Genomic DNA, 21,832 nt, shown 5'->3' with positions numbered 1-21,832 from the left:
TATGTGTCTGCACAGCACCTGGCACAACGGGGGTCTGTGCAGTGTCTGGCATAATGGGGGTCCCCGTTCGGGTCTGTCCAGCACCTAGTGCAATGGGGCCCCAGCCTTGGTGGGGATCTGTGCAGCGCCTGGCACAGTGGGATCTGGATCGCAGCTGGGGCCTTTAGGTGTCCTGTGCTGCAAACAATAAAAGCTGTTAGTTCATTCCTTCGCTGATTGCTGCAGGGGAGCTCGATCTGGGCTATAAAGGCACCGGCCCAGCCAGCCATACTGAAATGAGGGCAGTGAGCCCAGGGCTGTTCAGAGATCATCTTGAGAGAAGAGTTCCTAGGAGCTTCTCATTTGCTAATCGGCATCACAGCGGAGTCTGATACCCTCGCATCTGCTTCCTGCTCCCAGCTAAGGGGAAACAGCTGGTGGAAGCCGCAGTAGAAGGTGGGGTGTGACTTGTATCACAGTGCCCGCAGTGCTGAAGCTCGCTGCCCCACTAGCAGGGAAAGACATGCCCTTTCTGTAGCCTGCTGTCTACGCTCCCCTGTGCTTTCGCCAATATTGGACAATAAGCAGCGTGCAGCAACCGCCACGGAGATGTACATAACGGGGAGGGGGTGGGGGCATCTCCATTGTCCCTGTGTTCCTAAGGCAGATCCCACCACGCGTAGCTGCTGTGGCAGTCAATGAAAAGTCGTTAGCCAGGGCTAACATTCAGCATCACAACAGAAACAGCACCCCTGGTGACATAGGGAAAGGACCCCATTCAGCCTCTGAGATTATTGAGCATTACTCATCATGCATGTCGATGGACCAAGATCAGCACCCCGGGACAACCTGCATGACATTATATAAGAGCATCTTTAATGGGAATGCTGCTGGACAGGTCACGGGGATGTGCACTACAGCTATGTGAGATCAAGGGCAGCCATGTGGATAGGGGACTGGCCCAAGAGGCAGAAGAGCTGGCTTCATTTCTGGGCTCTGCCACAGACTCTCTGTATGTCCGCGGTCAAATCCCTTAGCCTCAGCTTCCAATCTGTAACTGGGGATAATGATCCTTCCATTGTATATTTAGAGTGTGAGCTCTTTGGTGAAGGGATTGTCATGTGCTCTGGGTATGTCTAGACTGCAATCATAGCATGTGATGGCACTTGAGCTAACGTACCTGAGTTAGTTTTAATCTGGATTGTCTAGATTGCAATCACTGGGTGTGACTGCCACTCGAGCTAGCTTGGGTCCCAGAGCAGCGAAGGTGCAGCAGTGTGGGCTGGGCATACCCGCCTGGACCCATGGGTAATTACACATGAGGCCAGCCCATTGCTTGTATGATACTGTGACGAAGTGTGACTATTCTTAATGTTTCCTCTGAATACTTTGTGGGTGCCTCAGTTTCTGGCTGACACTCTGTCTCCTGGCAACTAATGACCAGGGCCCTTCCCCCCTGCAAGGGGATAGCTAAAGGTGTGGGAGAACAAAGAGGTCAGGTGACCTCCTGGCCTGGGAAAGAGACAAAGGCCAGAGAGGAGGGACTGGGGAGGTTTCAGTTGGGAGCTGGCTGGGGACGGGAAGTGAGTGCAGACGGGGTTGTCTGGCTTGCTGGGCCCCAAAATGGACCTGGCTGAGGGGTCCCGTTCTCTGTACCTACAAGCTCTATTTTAGACCGTGTTCCTGTCATCTAATAAACCTCTGTTTTACTGGCTGGCTAAGAGTCACGTCTGACTACGAAGTGGGGGTGCAGGACCCTCTGGCTTCCCCAGGACCCCGCCTGGGCGGACTCGCTGTGGGAAGCGCACGGAGGGGCATATGCTGAATGCTCCAAGGTCAGACCCAGGAAGGTGAAGCCGTGTGAGCTTCTTGCCCTGAAGACAGTCTGCTCCAAGGGAGAGGAGGCTCCCCAAAGTCCTGACTGGCTTTGTGGGGAGCAGTTCCAGAGCATCGCCCGGGGACTCCGTGACAGATGCTGTATAGAAAAGAATGATGACCAGGTGTACACTACTGTTCCACCACTGTTGCACAATTGCACTAAATCTGATACAAAGTATGTCTTGTAAGGTATCAATGGAAAAGTTGTAATCTGCTAAATATGACAATCTTGTTTATATGCATGTATCTTCTGTGTATCTGAAGTTATGAATACTTGCTATGTATTTGTATCTCAAACATGTGTTGTGTTGCTGGATGACACCCCCCAGGCAAATTTTCATTCAGACTAGCCATCACTGGTTGATGGGCCATCCGTGTGATGGTGGGCCATTAAGGGAAATCAGCTCTTCAGTGAGCCCTTCCTGAAAATGCCTAAGACAGTGTGGGGACATTGGCCAATGGTAACTTTGTGATTCAGCAAAGCATGTAAGGTCATGTGATGAGGACATGTGACCTAAGACACCATCTTTTACCAGTAACTTTCCATGATCATGGGACCCTGGACTCCATGTTGGCCAATAACATTCCATGCACATGGGCTGAGCAAGAAGTTGCAAGCTATGACATCACTGCTTTGTCTTCATTCCTCCTTCTCATCTCTGGACTGTGATTTTCTAAGGAAGCTTTGAACAAAGGACTGGATGACCCCCAACCTGCTTGGGTGAACCAGAGACTTATTACAAAGTAGCAGATTTAATATCACTGCTGCTCAGTGGCGTAGCAAGGTTCTAAGTGCAGGGGGAGCAAACATAAAAAAGGCGCCCCCCCTTGGCTCCTCCTCTGGCCACACACCCCCTTGGATCCTCCAGCCGCGCTGCATCCCCCCCCTCCTTGGCTCCTCTGGCCACGCTTCGGCCATGCTGCGCCCCCCATCCCAGACACCCCGCTCATTGGGTCCGCGCTTACCTGGCTGCCCAGGTGCCTCTGATGAGCTACCTCCTCCTCCCCCACAGCGCCAGGGCGCCCAGCTCCTGCTGGTTCCCGCTGAGTCCGGCGCGACCTAGGAGCCGGCTCCCCACGGGGAACGGAGACCAAGCCCCGCCCGCTTGCCAGGGGCAGAATGCAACGCCCCGCATGCCGCCTATTTACAAGGGCAGCAAACAACACCGAAGCACGTCTTTACCTTGAGGTGCCCACGCTCCAGCCGTCCAGTGCTGGCAGGAGAGCGGGAAGAGGGAGGAGAGGGAGGCAGGTGCAGCTAATCCCCTGTTTGTGGCCAGGCTTCCCGCAGCAGCCGTGTGGGGCGCGTTTGCCCCGCGTGGCAGCGCGCAGCCCTCCTGGCCAGGCGCGGGCGGCTGCCCTGGAGTCCTGCAACACGCGGCTCTGGCTGCGCCCGTGGAGAGGAGCTGGAAGGGAGACTCGCCGCTCGCACACCCCCACCCGTGTGTGCACGTTAGTGCTGCTGGGGAGAGGGGGAGGAGCCCCGCGCTCCCTTGCCCACCCACCACAGCGGTCGCTGCAGCCTTCGCTGCTGCTGGCCCCTGCACCCGCGAAGCAGCCGGTACATCCCCTTGCGGGCGGTGCTGTTCAGGGGGCACTTTGCACCCCACTGCCCGGAGAGCTGGAGCAGCAGCAGCAGCACCTGTGCCCGGGCAGCGGCAGCGCCTCCTCCCGTCCCTCACTTTCTTCTCACGCGCTCCGAGCCGGGCGTCCCACTGCAGCCCGTCCACGCCGCGAAGCCGCTGGCGCTCTGCCTAGTGCCGGAATATCTTGAGCTGCTGCCACAGCAGCTTCCCCCCTCCCGTCGCCGCGCCGCGCAGGGACCCAGAGCTCCGGCAGCTCCCAGACACCCCGCTCAGGCGCTGCTTTTGAAAACTGTGCTGAGGGGAAGCGGCTGCTTCCCCTGCCCCCCCCCTAGCTACGCTACTGCTGCTGCTGCTATCCTGACCTGCAAACTGCTCAGTGGACTTACAATGATAGCACCACTTGGGCTCCTCTGCTTGTACAGGAGATTTGGGACAAGTAACAGGGGAATGGGGAGGTGAACGCCCAGCCTCCTTTTTCCCAGGGGTAAAACAGTGATTCTGCTTTCTACCAACCCTGTACCTCTCTGCCAGTGGTTTATGTTTAATTGCAGCGTGTGACTGCTCGAAAGAGTCTGCAAACTCAGCCAATCCATCCACTGTATCCACCTTTTTGTCCCACAAATACTGGTTTACATCATCACTGCACATAGTCAGGAATTGTTCCTGAGTAACCAAATCACACATTCCTTCAAAGCTTGTAATGCCTTTTCCCCTCACCCACTTATCTAACAAATCTCTCATTTCATTTTCATAAGCCACATTACTTAATCCAGTCTCTTAAGACTCCTGAATTTAACCCTGTAGGTTTCAGGTGTAATCTGAAACTGTTTCAAAACCAGTTCCTTACATTTACCATAGTTTGAAGCCTCATCAATAGACATCTTATTGAATATGTCCAGAGCTCTTTCAGTCAATTTTGTCATCAGCGTAGGCATTTTTTGATCCTCAGGAATTGCATGGAGGTTGCACAGTCTCTCAAAGGTGATGAAATATTCGGCAATATCACTGGATTCATCATACTGTGGACATAGTCACTCCCATTTGTGGATTTTTGGGGAAGTGGAGCCAGCTGCTGAAGGGTTTTGTCTCTTCCACTCCATAACAGCCAGTTCATGCTTCTGGGCCTCAATCTGGGCCTGTATTTCTCTGTCTTTTAACTGCAGGGCTAACCTCTGGGTTTCCATGGCTCTTTTGTGAGCAGCTTCCTCCCTGGCTGCCTCTGCTTCTTTGAGCTTCATTTGAAACTCGCGGTCCTTTGCCTTCTCTTCTGCTTCCAGTCTGGCCAGCTCTAGTTTTGTAGCTGCCTCACTAGTAGTCATTTTCCTGCTTTCTTGTGCTTATTCCCTCACCCAAAATAAACAAACAGAAAATAACAAACCGGTAACCACTTTGTCTGTTCTCCAGCCACCACACTTAAAACTCACTTAAAATCACTACCAGCATCTCAAAGCAATCAGCTGTGCACAGATCCTGCTTGACTACACCACTGTGATGGGTTGGGTCATAGAGACCCCCTTGGGACTGCCACCTGATGTGCTGAGTACCTCTGAGCCCATTTTCCCTGCCAGCTTGGGACTTCAGTATCCTGTCTTGTTGAGCCAGACAAGCTAGCCTGCTGCAAACACAGACCCAGGTCTGAACCACATCCCCCAAAAGCTGCAGACTTAACTAAAAACTGCTTCAGAAGTGCTCCTGTCTCTAGCACCCAGACTCCCAGTTCCCAATGGGATCCAAACCCCAAATAAATCTGTTTTACTCTGTATAAAGCTTATACAGGGTAAACTCATAAATTGTCCACCCACTATAACACTGATAGAGAGATATGCACAGCTGTTTGCTCCCCCAGGTATTAATTACTTACTCTGGGTCAATTATTAAGCAAAAAGTGATTTTATTAAGTATAAAAAGTACAATTTAAGTGGTTCCAAGTAATAACAGACAGAACAAAGTAAATAAAACTAAAAACACACACGTCTAAGCCTAATACAGTAGGAAACTAAATGCAGGTAAATCTCACCCTCAGAGATGTTCCAATAAGCTTCTTTCACAGACTAGACTCCTTCCTAGTCTGGGTCCAGCAATCACTCACACCCCCGTAGTTATTGTCCTTTGTTCCAGTTTCTTTCAGGCATCTCTTTGGGGTGGAGAGGCTATCTTTTGAGCCAGCTGAAGACAAAATGGAGGGGTTTCCAGGGCCTTTTATATTCTTTCTCTTGTGGGCAAAAACCCCTTTGTTCTCTTGTGCAAAATCACAGTAACAAAATGGAGTCTGTAGCCACCTGGGCAAGTCACATATCTATGAATGATTCAGCTTTTTGCAGGCCGATGCCATTGTTTACATAAAATGCAATCTAGAGCCTGTACTTATTAACAAATGACTTTCCTGTATACAGTGTTGGTGTAGCCACTTCACCTTGATTGGTCCCTTTAAATGTGTGTTAACTACTTATGCTAAACAATCTCTCCCACCTTGTATTTAGCTGGGACGCTGAGTACCTCTCCCACACGTGAAGAAGAGCTTGGTGTAAGCTCGAAAGCTTGTCTCCCTCACCAACAAAAGATATTACCTCACCCACCTCATCCCGTTAAGTGACCTTCACATCTACTAAGGTATTTCTCATTTAGTGTTTAGTTCTGGCAGCTCTCGACCAGGGGTGCTAGAACAATTTGTATAGTGGGGGTGCTGAGAGCCACTGAACCAAACTGTAAACCTTGTATATAATGGAAACCACTTCAAGCCAGGGGGTGTGGCAGCACCCCTAGTTCCAGCACCTATGCTCTTCACCAACCCAAAAAGCGGGGACCCACTTTTCATGAGCCACTGCTGCTGACAGAGAGCCCCCTCCACGAACGGATCACCAACCTTTTGCTCCCGTGCAATCCTAGAATGCTTGGGTTTGTCTTTGTAACTCTCCCGCCTGCATCTACTCCAAACAGTAAACAGCAGCTGTCTCCAGGCGTGTCCCTGGTTATCAGATTGATTGGATCAGTTCTCAGACCTCCCCTCTTCAGGTGCTAGTGTAATCCATGTGCCCAATATGGAGATAATTCTTCAAGAGACCCATTTGGGGGGTAAGAGTGAGTTGTGGCTGGGTCATTGTTGCTAGGCAGATTTAGCACTCCACATCCAGAAGCTTCTGGATTTTGGGTGTGGTAGTTTTGGGTCTGCTCCAGTAGGTTCCCTGTTGCTGGGGTCAGACTCCATGAGGGCGAGCAGTCAGTGCAGCTGCTTTGCAAAAGGCCATGTGCCCTGGGTGAGTTGGGAGAAGCTGCGCCCAGGAGCAGAAAGCAGGCTCTTTCCCCTAACTCTGAAGCATTTTGCAGCAGGTTAGTGATATTGTTACCCTTCAACAGGGAAGCACGGGCAATGTTAATTATAGCCAGGGGAAATTGGGAGGGAAAATAACTTCTTCTATTTTAATTGTATGCTTTGAATGTGGTTTTGATTTTAGCCAAACTGTTTTAGTTAAATTGTCTCAGCTAGTGGGATTCACCATCTTTTCTTTAAATGTAGTAATGAGGAAAGAGTCATTTATATTTTGCTATTCACAGTTCTTGTATTTTCTCGTAACAGGGTTTTTAAAAAATCTATATACTTAACTTAGCGGTTGGTTAATCAGTTACAGTAGCTGGCTAACAGTGATTTCAGCAGAGGAGGAGGAAGAGTCTTCATGGATTCCAACCGAAGATTCCTACAAGAAAGTGGAGGGAAGATGGTGTTTTAGATTCAGAAGACTGTATAGATTTGGTGATCAAAGACTCCAACTGAGATTCAGGCGAACTCAACCTAAGCTTTTGGGAACTTTGAGTTTCTTCTCATTGTGTTTCTGTGGGGACTGACCTGTTTAGATTTAATTTGTTTTCTTTATTTGTGTATAACCATGAAGATAATGTATGTGGATTATAAGGTAGCCATATTATGTTGTAAACATAAGAACGGCCATACTGGGTCAGACCAAAGGTCCATCTAGCCCAGTATCCTGTCTTCTGACAGTGGCCAATGCCAGGTACTTCAGAGGGAATGAACAGAACAGGTAAAATCATCAAGTGATCCATCTCCTGTTGCCCATTCCCAGCTTCTGGCAACAGAGGCTAGGGACACCATCCCTGCCCATCCTGGCTAATAGCCATTGATGGACATATCCTCCATGAACTTATCTAGTTCCTTTTTGAACCCTGTTATAGTCTTGGCCTTCACAACATCCTCTGGCAAAGAGTTCCAGAGATTGACAGTGCGTTGCGTGAAAAAATACTTTCCTGTATTTGTTTTAAATCTGCTATCTATTAATTTCATTTGGTGGCCCCTTGTTCTTGTATTACGAGAAGGAGTAAATAACACTTCCTTATTTACTTTCTCCACACCACTCATGATTTTATAGACCTCTATCATATCCCCCCTTAGTCGCCTCTTTTCCAAGCTGAAAAGTCCCAGTCTTATTAATCTCTCCTCATACGGAAGCCGTTCCATACCCCTAATCATTTTTGCTAAAAATTAAATGATCTTACTTTATGTTTCTTTATCATAAGATTTTATAAAGTTGTTACTTGATTAAATTCATTGCTTTCATTCCTTTGGGGACTTGAATGTGGGGAGGTTGACCCTGTTCAATCCTTGCTGAAAATCCTTAGAGACTAAATTCTGGGTCTCCGGTTGCTTTTCTATGGGGGTTGGGTGGTTTGGGGTTTTTTGGAGGGCACTGGAGAAGGGCAATTTAGCGAATTCTAGCCCACCCAAAGGTTACTCTGGGTTTCACTGCCAGGAGTCCAGATTTGGAACACAAGGCCCTATGTGTTCCATAACTCTACAGTTGTTTCCCGGACAAACATCTTGCAATAACCATGGTAATCAGCTCGACCATCACTTTCGGCAGAGACCCCACATGAGCTCCTTTGGGGTAACAGCAAGAAAATGGTCGGACACAGATATAATATCCCTGCCAGCACATGCCTGGGCATGTTTGGGCATGTCTATCCCGCACAGTATCATGGATAGTCGTTCTTTGTCTCAGTTTCCCCACCGGCCAGTGTGAACAACCACTGGACAAACATCCCTTTTTAAACACCCCTTTCCTCTTCGGCACACCCTTACACATGGTGTGGTGTCAGTAGTAGGTGAAGTGTTAAAGTTTAGGAGTACACATAGTCAGATCCATCTCCTGCCCCTAGGGGAAGTGCTGCTCCTCTTCCATGAAAAGACAACTGACCACTGCCTACTTCTGTTAGCCTTAAAGGTGCCACAGGACCCTCTGTTGCCTCTTTATTGTCTTCTATCACCAGACTGCCTCTATATTGTCTTCTATCACGAGACTGCCCTCTCTCACTGCGCTGTCACATCTTATTAAAATACCAGGCCCAGGTTTTCAGGTTCTTTAGTAAGTGAGACAACTCTAGAACTGTTGGACATGGACTAGATCTAATTCCCTATTGAAGTTCACTCAGTTATCCCCTGACATTGTCAAGAGAACTCAACAGTAGATTGCAACATGAAATAGAATCCTTACCTCTATAATCATATTCCTTTCCAAGAAGCAGCTTTTTCATTTTTCTGGTTGTCCCAGTTCCATTACCCAGTGGTGCCAGAGGGAGGTATCGATTTGGGTGACTCTTCTCTTAGGGAATATTAGGTACAGTCCTGAGACCCTTTTGTCTTACAACCAGGATAATAACATTTCATTACCCCTACACCCAAAATGTAGATGAATTTTAACCAAAATGCTCCCACTGGGGGGCAAGGAGTTGGATTATAAACATGCAACTGAGGCTACATCTACACTACGGGGGGGGTCGATTTAAGATACGCAAATTCAGCTACGCGAATAGCGTAGCTGAATTCGACGTATCGCAGCCGACTTACCTCGCTGTGAGGACGGCGGCAAAATCGACCTCCGCGGCTTCCCGTCGACGGCTCTTACTCCCACCTTCGCTGGTGGAGTAAGAGTGTCGATTCGGGGATCGATTGTCGCGTCCTGACGGGACGCGATAAATCGATCCCCGAGAGGTCGATTTCTACCCGCCGATTCAGGCGGGTAGTGTAGACCAGGCCTAAGGCTTTCTAACTCTGTCTCTTCCTCCAGTTTCACCAACAGATGGCAGCAGAGAGCTCCTTCCCTAGAGCTCCCACAAGTTGACAACCATATAAATATATTGTTGATTTATTGTTGCTGTGTTTCCCCAAAATAATGCCTTTTTCTCTTAGTAACATTTCCTTGTTTTGTACACAGACCCAGTGCTTGTGATAGGGGAAGTAGTGTCTGTTAAAGGCATCCAGGGAAAGTAAGTGGTGCATTTGCTAATTTTAAGAGGAACCTCTAGATATTTGAACCTGAAAATGTCATCTTTTTGGTGAAAAATCAAAAATTTAGAGCCAAAGCAGTTCCCCCCCCCCCCCAAAATGGAAAACTTAGGGCTGAAAACCAAAAATTTAATTTAGAAATGCAACTTCAGTGCTCCATGCCCATTTGCCCATTTTCCCCATGGACCAGTCTCCTTGGCTGGACTACATCTCCTATAATTCATCATGGTTTCCCCTGTTGCTGAGATACCGTGGTGCATCATGGGAGCTACATTGCTGTGACACATCACGGGAGATGTAGTCCAGCAGGGGAGCCCAGCCCAAAGAAGAGAAAAAAATTGATTTTCAGCCAAAATTGCTCAGTTTTTGCAAAAATATTTTGTTTAGATAAACCAAAGTTGCCTTCAAAACCAGTTTTGACAGAATTTTGTTGATATTTCTATGGCTATTGAGAATATTATCATAGTTAATACTAAAAAACTTGTGGCAGGATAGTAAACCTACTGCTTCAGGGCTTACGCTGATCTCTACTAGACACCAGGATGCAACTTGATGCGGGCTGATTAGTGTTGCCCCTCAACCTGAGCCGTTTGCCACTATTTGGGATCTTGCTGCATTGTTTCCCTCCTCCTTGTAGTTGTAACAAGCTTTTATGTACTTGAAAACTGTTATCATGTCCCCTCTCAGTCTTCTCTTCTCCAGACTTAACAAACCCAATTTTTTCAATCTTCCCTCATAGGTCACGTTCTAGACCTTTAATCATTTTTGTTGCTCTTCTCTGGACTTTCTCCAATTTGTCCACATCTTTCCTGAAATGTGGTGCCCAGAACGGAACACAATACTCAAGTTGAGGCTTAATCAGTGCACAGTAGAGTGGAAGAATTACTTCTCATGTCTTGCTTGCAACACTCCTGCTAATACATCCCAGAATGATGTTTGCTTTCTTTGCAACAGTGTTACACTGTTGACTCATATTTGGCTTGTGGTCCACTCTGACCCCCAGATCCCTTTCCGCAGTACTCCTTCCTAGGCAGTCATTTCCCATTTTGTATGCGTGCAACTGATTGTTCCTTCCTAAGTGGAGTACTTTGCATTTGTCCTATTGAATTTTATCCTATTTACTTCAGACCATTTCTCCAGTTTGTCCAGATCATTTTGAATTTTAATCCTATCCTCCAAAGCACTTGCAACCCCTCCCTGCTTCGTACTGTCCACAAACTTTGTAAGTGTACTCTCTATGTCATTGGTGAAGGTATTAAGCTGGATGCAGAACTGATCCCTGTGGGACCCCACTCGATATGTCCTTCCAGCTTGACTGTGAATCACTGATAATTACTCTCTGTTTTCCACCCAGTTATGCACCCACCTTATAGTAGCTCCATTCGTCTGTCCGTCCAGTGGTTGGTCCATCCAGTGGTCCATCCATTCATCCACTGGTCCACCCATCCATATTCAGTGGTTACAATGCTTACAGTCATACATTTTAAGACCAGAAGGGAACCTTCCTTTGTATCCATCCTTTCATCCATACTTATTCACCCATAACAATGATTTATCCTCTCTCCTTCCAGTCCATTGCTTCTGTCTTCTAGAGTTGTTTGAAAAATGGGGTTTTATTCCCCAAGAAAATTTCAAGGAAAATGGGGAAAAATTGTGAAAATTTCAACTTTTTGGTGACCCCTGTCCCCCCCCCCAAAATCCTTCCAAACGGAATTTTTAGAAAATTGCAGACCCACTTCCCTGGACTCCCAGGCTCCATGGCTGCCCACCCAATGAGCTGGAGAGGAGTTAGGGCTTCCAGGCTGTCAGCTCCTGGGACAGTCTTGGCCTCACCTGTCTGATAGCAGCATGTTTTTTCATGCAGACCCCTTTCCATCATTCTGGTAGAGTAGAGGGGCCTTAAAGTCTCTCTGAGAATCACCCAGAGCAGGGGCCTCTCTGGCTGGTGTGGAACTGGCATAAAAACCTGCGTCAGCCCTGTTCTCAGCCTCCGGCATAGGGGATGGATCAGTGGCATGGCTGGAGTGCATGGAGTTCTAGGTCTTCTCTGCTCCCCAGAGCCTGCAGAGCAGAGACAAAGTTGGAGCAGTCCCAACACTGCTCTAACTCACATTGGGCACATTCTTTGCATTAGGGAATGGAGAGCTTGTGTTTTTAACAGCAGCAGCTGCCCCATCCAGCAGGGGCTGGGCAGTGCCATGCATGACCATGGAAGGCAGGGAGGTCATAGGTGGCTTAGTACTGCCTTTGCGCTGGGCACAGGAACAGGGCAACTGAGAACATGGCCCAGGGTCTGAGCTTAGAGCATCTGGAACAGCCATCTACCTCGGTCAATAGGGTGCCGGTGGAGAGCAGGGGGTGCAAAGGCGCTGGGTGGCAGAGGGGGGGCAGTGACCAATAAAAAGGCAGTGGAGCTGCTCTCTGGAGCACTGCCAGAGACACGTGAAGACCGATATGATTCAGGAAATAGCCCGAATGTCCAGTCTGGGTGGGTAGCGCTCATTGTGGTGGGTGACATGAGAATGGCATGTTGCAGTGGCTGGCGGGGGTGGACTGGTTGGGACTGGCACAGTCTGGCTGCAGTGGGGTCTGAGCTACCTGGGACTGGCTGCTAGGGGTCACATTCTATCTGGCATAAAATACCCTGAAATCCAACACACGGCAGATGGATGGATGTAGGGACCCCTCCACTCCCAATGCAGCCAGGCCCCCATGATTTCTATTGGGGTTAAATATTGCCAGCACTCCCTGAAGCTCCTGTGGGTGGCAGAGGATTGGAGGATTCTGAGGCCCAATGGAGAGACCCAGTGCCGTTCATTTGCATAAGACCCTACCCACAATGCATTGCCAACTCTTGGCTAGGGAGCTGAGTGGGAACCAAGGAATTTGGATGCCAAATGGGGATGCCTAAGTGCTGCTCATTTGCATGTACCCTACCCATAATGCTTTGCCTACTCACAGCTAGGGAGCTCAGGGGAACCAAGAGAAATGAATTCAGTTGCCAAATTGGGGTGCCTGCCAGGTGATGCTCATTTGAATATACCATGACCCACAATGCTATGGTGGCACCCAGCAAGTGCACTGGGAGCCTTGGACCATGCTGGAGATTGGGAAGAAAGCCTTGGTTGTACAGAGAAGGTGGGGAGAGGGTGTAGAGGTTTTGCTGGGAATGGAGCTGTAGCATCCGGCGAGTCCGGTGGGGGTAGCCAATAGAGGCACTTCCATGAAGAAGGCGCTGGTTAGGCTAAGAGGGCACTCGGTAGTTGAGTAGTTGGTGCCCACCAGAGGCAAAGGGGTGGTGTGGACAATCTGAGGCCCTTGTCAAATTTCTGATCCATTGAGCCTTGTTTTTGGGTACTCCACAGTGAGAAGAACACAAGAGCTGACACACTAGGTCAGACCATGGCCTCATCCAGTATCCTGTCTCCAACTGTGGCCCGTACCAGAGCTCCAGGGCGAGTGTACAGAGCAGGGCAGTTAGATCGATCCCCTTCTGGCAGGCAGAGGTTTCAGTTCCCCCTGAACCGGGGGTTGTGTCCTGACCACTGTGGCTAACAGCCATGGATGGATCTATCCTTCATGAAATTAGCCAGCTCTTCTTTGAACCCAGAGTGAGACCCTGGCAAAGACCCTGCTGGGGGGGAGGGGGGCAGGTGTGTGGCCTCCATACCCAGAATGGCACAGGTAGGCTGGCATCAGGATCAATTGCTTCTGACTGAGGAAGTCCATGTTAGTGCTGGATGATGGGGCAGGGCAGGCGGCCCCCCCAGGGACAGATCTCGGGGAGGAAGCTAAATACCCCAGCTGCATCAGGGTGGAGGCGGAGGCAGCCACGGGAGAGGGGGACACTTTGATGTTGTCTCCTGATGCTGCTAGAGAAAGACACTCCCCCTTTCTGAGATTCCCTATACCGGCTCCCTCTGCAGCCAGAGCCCATTGTCAAGGAGTCTTTGGACACTGCCAGACTCATTAGCTCTCTGCCCTCCATTTCCCAATAGTCCCCAAGGTCTCGGCTGGGACATGGGCCATCCCCAGCCTTTGGGACGGGCCTCCTAGCCAGGTGACAGCATGAAGCTCAGTCCATCACCACCCCAAGCGGCTCCAGGAACCTGACCGGACTCGGCAGGGTAAGGACGTAATTTCAACCCCTGTGCTTAGCCAGCAAATCCTGCTTCAGCGTCCCATAGAGCCCGGGGCCTGGAATTGGGAAGCCCAGAATGTGTGTGTGGGGGGAGATGCTCAGCATGCTCATTTGCATATGTATTTACCCAGAATGCACCAGTTTCATGGCAGTGTCCTAGTTTGGGGCAGGGGGGCAATGACTTAGTGGAGATTCCCCCGGTCCCCCCAGTCTTTCTTCTCCCTGGGCTTTGCTGGTTGTGATTGGGACGGGTGGGGGCTCTCTCCTCACTGCTGCTCCATCCAGCGCCAGGTTTTACCCTCCATGGCTGCACTGTGATGTTTAATATAAGCCTCTCCCCAGTCTTCGTGGGTGGTAGGAAAATGCCTGAAGCCTCAGCGTAGAGGGAACTGGGACTAGGTCAGAGCTGGCTTGTTTCAATACAACAGCAGCAGCATTGCTGGCGAAGTGGTGTCAGAATATCTGGGCGCTCAGCCCCTGACCAGCAGCGGGTACGCTCAGAAATTTTCTAGCTGGAGCAGAACAATGATCTCTAGGGTCTGATAACTTGACTCAGTCCGTAGCTGCAGCCTGGATGCTTCTGTAACCCTGGCTTACTCCATGTAGCATTTTGTCCTCTGCTAGCAACTGCACCACTTCTGAGTCTGCTGGAGTCTTGGGGAGCAGAGATGGGTCCTTGGGCTCAGGTCTTTGGATCCTGGGTTTGATCCCCATGATGACAACCCATCCAGGGGGGAAGGAGTACCTAACCACTGGCCCACCCTCCTTCCCTGCAAGGGCGAACGTACTATGGGTTCCTGTGAGTGAAGCCCACAGGGGCCCGCGTAGCCAGTACGGGGTTGCTCTCTGTGGTGCGTTCCCCAGCTCTCACCCTGGCATGACTAATGTCTCCCCTGTTAGCTTTCTGGGATCCTCTGTTCAGGGCCGGCTCTGGCTTTTTTGCCGCCCCAAGCAAAAAAAAAAAAAAAACCCGTGCAGGGCGGCCGGAGCGCGGGTGCAGGGGGACTCCCAGCGCCACAGACGTACCCCAGGCAATGTGGGAGAGGGGGAGGGAGCAGGGGGAGAGAGAGAAGGGGGGCGGCCAGGGCTTCCTTCAGCGGGGCGCTCGCCACGCGGCCCCTCTTGCCGCGCCGCCTGCCAGGAGGGCTCCGTGGGGGGGGGCAGAGCCGGGGGGGACGGCGAGCCCCGGCGGGGGCTCCGCTCTCCCGCCGGGGGGAGGGCGGCCGGAGCCCCGGGGCGAGGGTGGCGAGCCCTGGCGGGGGCTCCGCTCTCCCCCCGGCGGCCGGGGGGAGGGCGCCGGAGGGGAGGGCGGCGAGCCCCGGTGGGGGCTCGGCTCTCCCCGCCCCCCCCCCCCGCCGGCCAGAGCGCCGGGGGCAGGGCGGCGAGCCCCGGCGGGGGCAGGGCGGCGAGCCCCGGCGGGGGCTCGGCTCTCCCCCCGGTGGCCAGAGCGCCGGGGGCAGGGCGGCGAGAGGGCGGCGAGCCCCGGCTGGGGCTCGGCTCTCCCCCCAGCGGCCAGAGCGCAGGGCGGCGAGCCCCGGCAGGGGCTCGCCGCTCTCCCCCGGCAGCCGGGGGGGAGGGCGCAGGGGGGAGGGCGGCCAGAGCGCCGGGGGGAGGGCGGCGAGCCCGGCTGTGGCCCCGATCTCCCCGGCGGCCCGAGCGCCGCGCCGCCCCCCTCCAGGTGCCGCCCCAAGCACCAGCTTGGTTGCCTGGTGCCTGGAGCCGGCCCTGTCCGCGCCGCTCCGGTCGGCGGGCAGGGAAGGACGCGGGCTGCCCTACCGGGCTTGCTACAGACCTGGCACTGGCTGGGGCAGATGGAGCGCGCAGCCCGCTTCCCTCCTCCGCGCCGCCGCCCCCTACAGGGCGGCCGGAGCGGTGACCCAAAAAGAAAAAAGAAAAAAAACCCTGCGGGGTGGCCGAAGCGGCAAAGCAAAAAAAAAAAACCCACCAAAAAAAGGATTGAAGGGAAGCCGCCCCTTACAATCTGCCGTCCCAAGCACGAGCTTGCTCAGCTGGTGCCTGGAGTCGGCCCTGCCTCTGTTGATCTCAAAGAGCTGCACCGACTGACATGGTGACGGGAGGGGGGCCCCAGCAACTGACAGCCTGTCTGGCCCGGTCTCCAACAGCGGCTGATGCAGGACTCCTCCCCGCTCGGCTTGGGTGCTGAAGCACGAGGCTGGAGACTCATTGACCCTGTGCCACAGTCAGCTGCCCTCACCGGAGAAGAGGCGGCCAGGGATAGAAATTTCCTTGAGAACTGATTTATCGCTGTGGTTTATTGGACCTATGCCATGGCTCACTACCTCAGGCCAGTCAATCCTGCAGCATCTCCCTCCGTTCCCTTTGCCCAGCTCTCCCGGGCACTTAGCCCCCCCCCCCCCGAGAACTTGGGTGCCTCCCAGATCCCTTGTGCAGGAGAACAGTTATCCCCATTGGGCAGAGGAGGCATTGAAGCCCAGAGAGATGGTGGGCACACCTACGATTGAGCTGGGCGGGGTGAGTCACACCCGGGCTAGCTCTGTTCATGCTAGTGCCTAAAGATAGCAGCGTGTGCCCAGTGGCTTGGTCAGACGCTCCGAGTACAATCCAACCCTCCCCCTAGGTGTATAACTCGGGCCGCTAGCCCATGCGGCCACAGACACGCAACTACTTCTAGACACTAGCTCGAGCAGGTGCAGCTACTCAAAGTGGGACTCGCACCTCCTGGCTCAAAGGCGGACGTACCCTGAGTGACACGGGCAGGACGGGTACTGGAACCAGGCTAGTGGTCTAACCACTGGGCCATCCTCCTTCCCTACAAGGTGGGATGTACCATCCGCTCTCGTAGGGGAACCCCACTGGGTTTCCCCCTAGCCCGTTCAGGGCTGCTCCCTACAGTGCAGTGCGTTCCCCAGCTCTCGCCCGAGCATGGCTGATCGGTCTCCCCCGTGGGGTTACTGGGACCCTCCGCTGGGGTCAATGAGCTGCATTGACTGTCATGGTGATTTATACCAGCCCAGGGTCTGTCGGTGAGATTGGGAACTGGGGCGTCCGGCCTGCAGATGTGCCTTGTGCTGCCCAGAGATGGGGGTAATAATGGGGAGGCAGGTAACTTTGTCCTGGCTGCTGGGACACCATGCCCCTGCTTACCTGTGTCCTCAGTGACGGGAATGGGCACAACCCCAACCACACGGCTCCCCCATAGGGCTGGCGGGGAGTCAGGCCAAGGCTGGCTCTCATTGTGGGCTGGGTGCTCTGAGAGGAACTAAACCTGCCAGGGATGGTCCCTCCTGGCAGCCGGGGTTCCTGCGTATGTGTGCACATGCATGAGAGTGTGTATGTGTATACGTGTGTACATGTGCATGTCTGTGTATCCACGTGTGCGTATACACCTATAGGCGTATATTCATGTGTGTTCCACGCCTGTTCTCATGACTCCCATCCAAGGGGATGGTTGGTTGTGTCCTGTCCTCTCTCCGCAGCAGGCCTGGAGGGGAGGGATCCGGGCAGAGAGCTGGCTGAACCCAGGCATCTGGGACCCTGTCTCTTCCCACAGAGATCAGGGGTACTGTGCCAACTACCATCCTGCCCCGATCTGTGTGCGACAGCTGTGGGCACCCCTCCCCACCGAATGCCATGGAGCTCTGCCTTGCAAACACTCCCTGCCCTCGTCTGGGCACTGGACTGTTGGATCCACTGGCCAGTGTACCCTGCAGACAGGACCTGACTCTGATCTCCAGTGTGAACCCACTGACTTCCCCGGAGTCACTCTGATTCTCACCAGGGTGCGTGAGAGCAGGGTCAGGCCCAGGGCGTGCAATGGCCCTGGGGCTGCAATAGGAGCTTCATTGCTGCTCTTCAATCTAGGAGGGGCAAAGACACCTCCCCAGCCTCCAGGATGTGGGGGGGGGGGGTACAAGCAACCTGGCCATTCCGATCAGGATCCAGGGCTTGGAGACAAGGGGGGGCAATCCATCAGAAGGAACAGCCCTTCTGGTCTGAACCCACCTGCAACAAAGGGCCCCATCACTGCCCTCAGGTGTGGGGCTGGCTGATTTCCATAAACTCCCAGATCTGGGGTGCTTGCTTCAGGCTAGCTAGCTCTATACATCCCATCTATATATCCATCCATCCACGACAGCAGTGCTTGGGTGCGGCTGATCTAGAGTTCTGGTTTCCATTCTAACCCCACATTTCCAGATACTCCCTGCGGGCTGTGATCATAAGAACATAAGAAAGGCCATACCGGGTCAGACCAAAGGTCCATCTAGCCCAGTATCCTGTCTACCGACAGTGGCCAATGCCAGGTGCCCCAGAGGGAGTGGATCAACAGGCAATGATCAAGTGATCTCTCTCCTGCCATCCATCTCCATCCTCTGACAAACAGAGGCTAGGGACACCATTCCTTACCCATCCTGGCTAATAGCCATTAATGGACTTCACCACCATGAATTTATCCAGTTCTCTTTTAAACTCTGTTATAGTCCTAGCCTTCACAACCTCCTCAGGTAAGGAGTTCCACAAGTTGACTGTGCGCTGCGTGAAGAAGAACTTCCTTTTATTTGTTTTAAACCTGCTGCCTATTAATTTCATTTGATGACCCCTAGATCTTGTATTATGGGAATAAGTAAATAACTTTTCCTTATCCACTTTCTCCACATCACTCATGATTTTATATACCTCTATCATATCCCCCCTTAGTCTCCTCTTTTCCAAGCTAAAGAGTCCTAGCCTCTTTAATCTCTCCTCATATGGGATCCGTTCCAAACCCCTAATCATTTTAGTTGCCCTTTTCTGAACCTTTTCTAATGCCAGTCTATCTTTTTTGAGATGAGGAGACCACATCTGTACGCAGTATTCGAGATGAGGGCATACCATCGATTTATATAAGGGCAATAATATATTCTCAGTCTTATTCTCTATCCCCTTTTTAATGATTCCTAACATCCTGTTTGCTTTTTTGACCGCCTCTGCACACTGCGCGGACATTTTCAGAGAACTATCCACGATGACTCCAAGATCTTTTTCCTGACTTCTTGTAGCTAAATTAGCCCCCATCATGTTGTATGTATAGTTGGGGTTATTTTTTCCAATGTGCATTACTTTACATTTATCCACATTAAATTTCATTTGCCATTTTGTTGCCCAATCACTTAGTTTTGTGAGATCTTTTTGAAGTTCTTCACAGTCTGCTTTGGTCTTAACGATCTTGAGCAGTTTAGTATCATCTGCAAACTTTGCCACCTCACTGTTTACCCCTTTCTCCAGATCATTTATGAATAAGTTGAATAGGATCGGTCCGAGGACTGACCCTTGGGGAACACCACTAGTTACCCCTCTCCATTCTGAGAATTTACCATTAATTCCTACCCTTTGTTCCCTGTCTTTTAACCAGTTCTCAATCCATGAAAGGACCTTCCCTTTTATCCCATGGCAGCTTAATTTACATAAGAGCCTTTGGTGAGGGACCTTGTCAAAGGCTTTCTGGAAATCTAAGTACACTATGTCCACTGGATCCCCCTTGTCCACATGTTTGTTGACCCCTTCAAAGAACTCTAATAGATTAGTAAGACACGATTTCCCTTTACAGAAACCATGTTGACTATTGCTCAACAGTTTATGTTTTTCTATGTGTCGGACAATTTTATTCTTAACTATTGTTTCGACTAATTTGCCCGGTACAGACGTTAGACTTACCGGTCTGTAATTGGCGGGATCACCTCTAGAGCCCTTTTTAAATATTGGCGTTACATTAGCTAACTTCCAGTCATTGGGTACAGAAGCTGATTTAAAGGACAGGTTACAAACCTTAGTTAACAGTTCCGCAACTTCACTTTTGAGTTCTTTCAGAACTCTTGGGTGAATGCCATCTGGTCCCGGTGACTTGTTAATGTTAAGATCATTCCATTTGCTGTGAGCGTGATTGTTTTAGGAGTGCGGGAGCCCCCGCAGAATGCCGCGAGGGTGAAGCGATGCACTGATTCCTTCCCGCGTTGCAAGCGGAATCTGCGCTCCGCTAACTCACACATGGAAGAAGCTGGGCCGCTCTTGAGTTCTGCTGGCCTTGTAGCCCTGCCCCGGGATGGTAAAAACCAAGTCAAGGTGAAAGGTCAGGAAATATCACAATGATGGGCTCCACATTTTCAAAGTGACTTGTGATTTTTTGGGTACCCAGCCTTTGACAGCACAAGCAGGGGTGATTTTAAAGTCCCGAGTACTCAGCCCTCAGTCCCATTGAAATCAATGGAAGTTAGGTGCCTTTGAGGATCTGACCCCACCCTCTTAAAAAAACAGGCTCCTTTAAGAGATGTCCATTTGGGTCCTAAAATCAACTGCTGCTTTTGACACTCTTAGCCGTGAAAGTTTAAAGTTGCCCTATGAGCGGAGACGATGCCATTGGGCTCACACAGCAGCGTAGGGATGAGGACCCAGATCTGCAGGCTCCCAGCCCAGTGCTGTATCCAGGCCGCATTGCGGCAGGGTACCCTGATCCCTGTGCCTAAGCACTAGGAGTCGGCGTGTGGTGCACAGCGAGAGCCGATAGACGCAGGGAGACACACGTCCCCTTGTGTAACTCTTGGTTCTGTGGTTTCCCAGCAGGTGAGATGCATCTGGGCCACGGCAACCAGTCCTTCACCACCGAGTTTGTCTTCCGCCCCTTTTCGTCCGTGCCTACGACACAGCAGCTCCTCTTCGTGCTCTTCCTCCTGCTCTACCTGACCATCATCATCAGCAACGCCTCCATCCTCTGGGTGGTCTGCACCGACCACACCCTCCACTCCCCCATGTACTGCTTTCTGGGCAGCCTCTCGGGGCTGGAGGTGTGCTACACCACTGTGGTAGTGCCCCAGATGCTGGTCAGTGTCTGGGATGCCCACACCACCATCCCTGTGGCCAGCTGCGGGGCCCAGATGTTCTTCTTTGTGGCACTCGGCAGTGCTGACTGCTTCCTGCTGGCAGTCATGGCCTACGACCGGTACGTGGCCATCCGGCACCCGCTGCGCTACGCCCTCATCATGACACGACAGCTCTGCCGGCGGCTGGTGGTCGCCTCACTGTTCCTCGGGGGGCTGCTCTCACTGGAGCTGACGGCCCTGGTCTTTGCCCTGCCCTTCTGCAGTCGCCGGATCAACCACTTCCTGTGCGATGTGCCGCCCGTGCTGCGTCTGGCCTGCGGCGACACGCGCCTCCATCAGACTGTGCTGTTCAGCGTGGGCGTGGCTGTGCTGGCCATCCCCTTCCTCCTGATTTGCCTCTCCTACGCCCTCATCACGGCTGCCGTGCTGCGCATCCGCTCGGCCGAGGGCCGGCGCCGCGCCTTCCACACCTGCTCCTCCCACCTGACGGTGGTGCTGCTGCAGTACGGCTGCTGCGGCCTGGTCTACCTGCGCCCCAAGGCCGACTCAACAGAGGACGAGGACCGACAGGTCGCTCTGATCTACACCTTTGTCACGCCACTGCTCAACCCCCTCATCTACAGCCTGAGGAACAAGGACGTCAAGCAGGCCCTGAGCAGAGCCGTGAGGCGGGCATTGGCATCCCATCCTCAGTGAGGGGTCGGACGGCCATGTCTCTGCAACCAGTCCCTGCCCCCCACACCATGGGCAGACCCAGGCCATGCCTGCCAGCCCCATCCCTGCCTCCCCTGCCCCTCTGCAATGGGGAGACCCAGGTTCCACTCTTAGGCCTGGTCACTCCATGCAGCAGAAGCCACCTGTTTCTATGCCACAGGTAGGAGGCAGGGATGCCCGATTTGGGAGTGGAACATACAGGCTCTGAAATGCAGCCCTGGTTGCTGCAGTGCATGAGATGTAAACCTGCAGAGGACAAGAGAAATCAGAAGATCAGGGTGAAAACTAGTGTCAGGCTGTGGCTGCTATAAGGAGCTCTCTGCCACCATCTCTTGGTGAACTGGAGGAAAAGGCACAATGCCTGACCTCATTTGCATGTTTGTTACCGGCCCTTCCAATGTGAACAACA

The 21,832-nt window shown here is 52.1% G+C and overlaps 1 protein-coding gene across 1 annotated transcript; it reads left to right on the top strand.

The window, feature by feature from the left end:
- The first annotated feature begins 20,457 nt into the window (after positions 1–20,457).
- On the top strand, positions 20,458–21,405 carry LOC135877914 (olfactory receptor 10Q1-like). The gene has a single exon (XM_065403437.1). The coding sequence runs from the start codon at positions 20,458–20,460 to the stop codon at positions 21,403–21,405; it is 948 nt and encodes a 315-aa protein (XP_065259509.1).
- Positions 21,406–21,832: the final 427 nt, after the last annotated feature.

This window comes from Emys orbicularis, chromosome 4 (assembly GCF_028017835.1).
Source record: "Emys orbicularis isolate rEmyOrb1 chromosome 4, rEmyOrb1.hap1, whole genome shotgun sequence".
NCBI classification, from domain to species: Eukaryota; Metazoa; Chordata; order Testudines; family Emydidae; genus Emys; species Emys orbicularis.
Note: the sequence above shows the minus strand (reverse complement) of the source record. Positions and strands in the feature narration are given on the sequence as shown.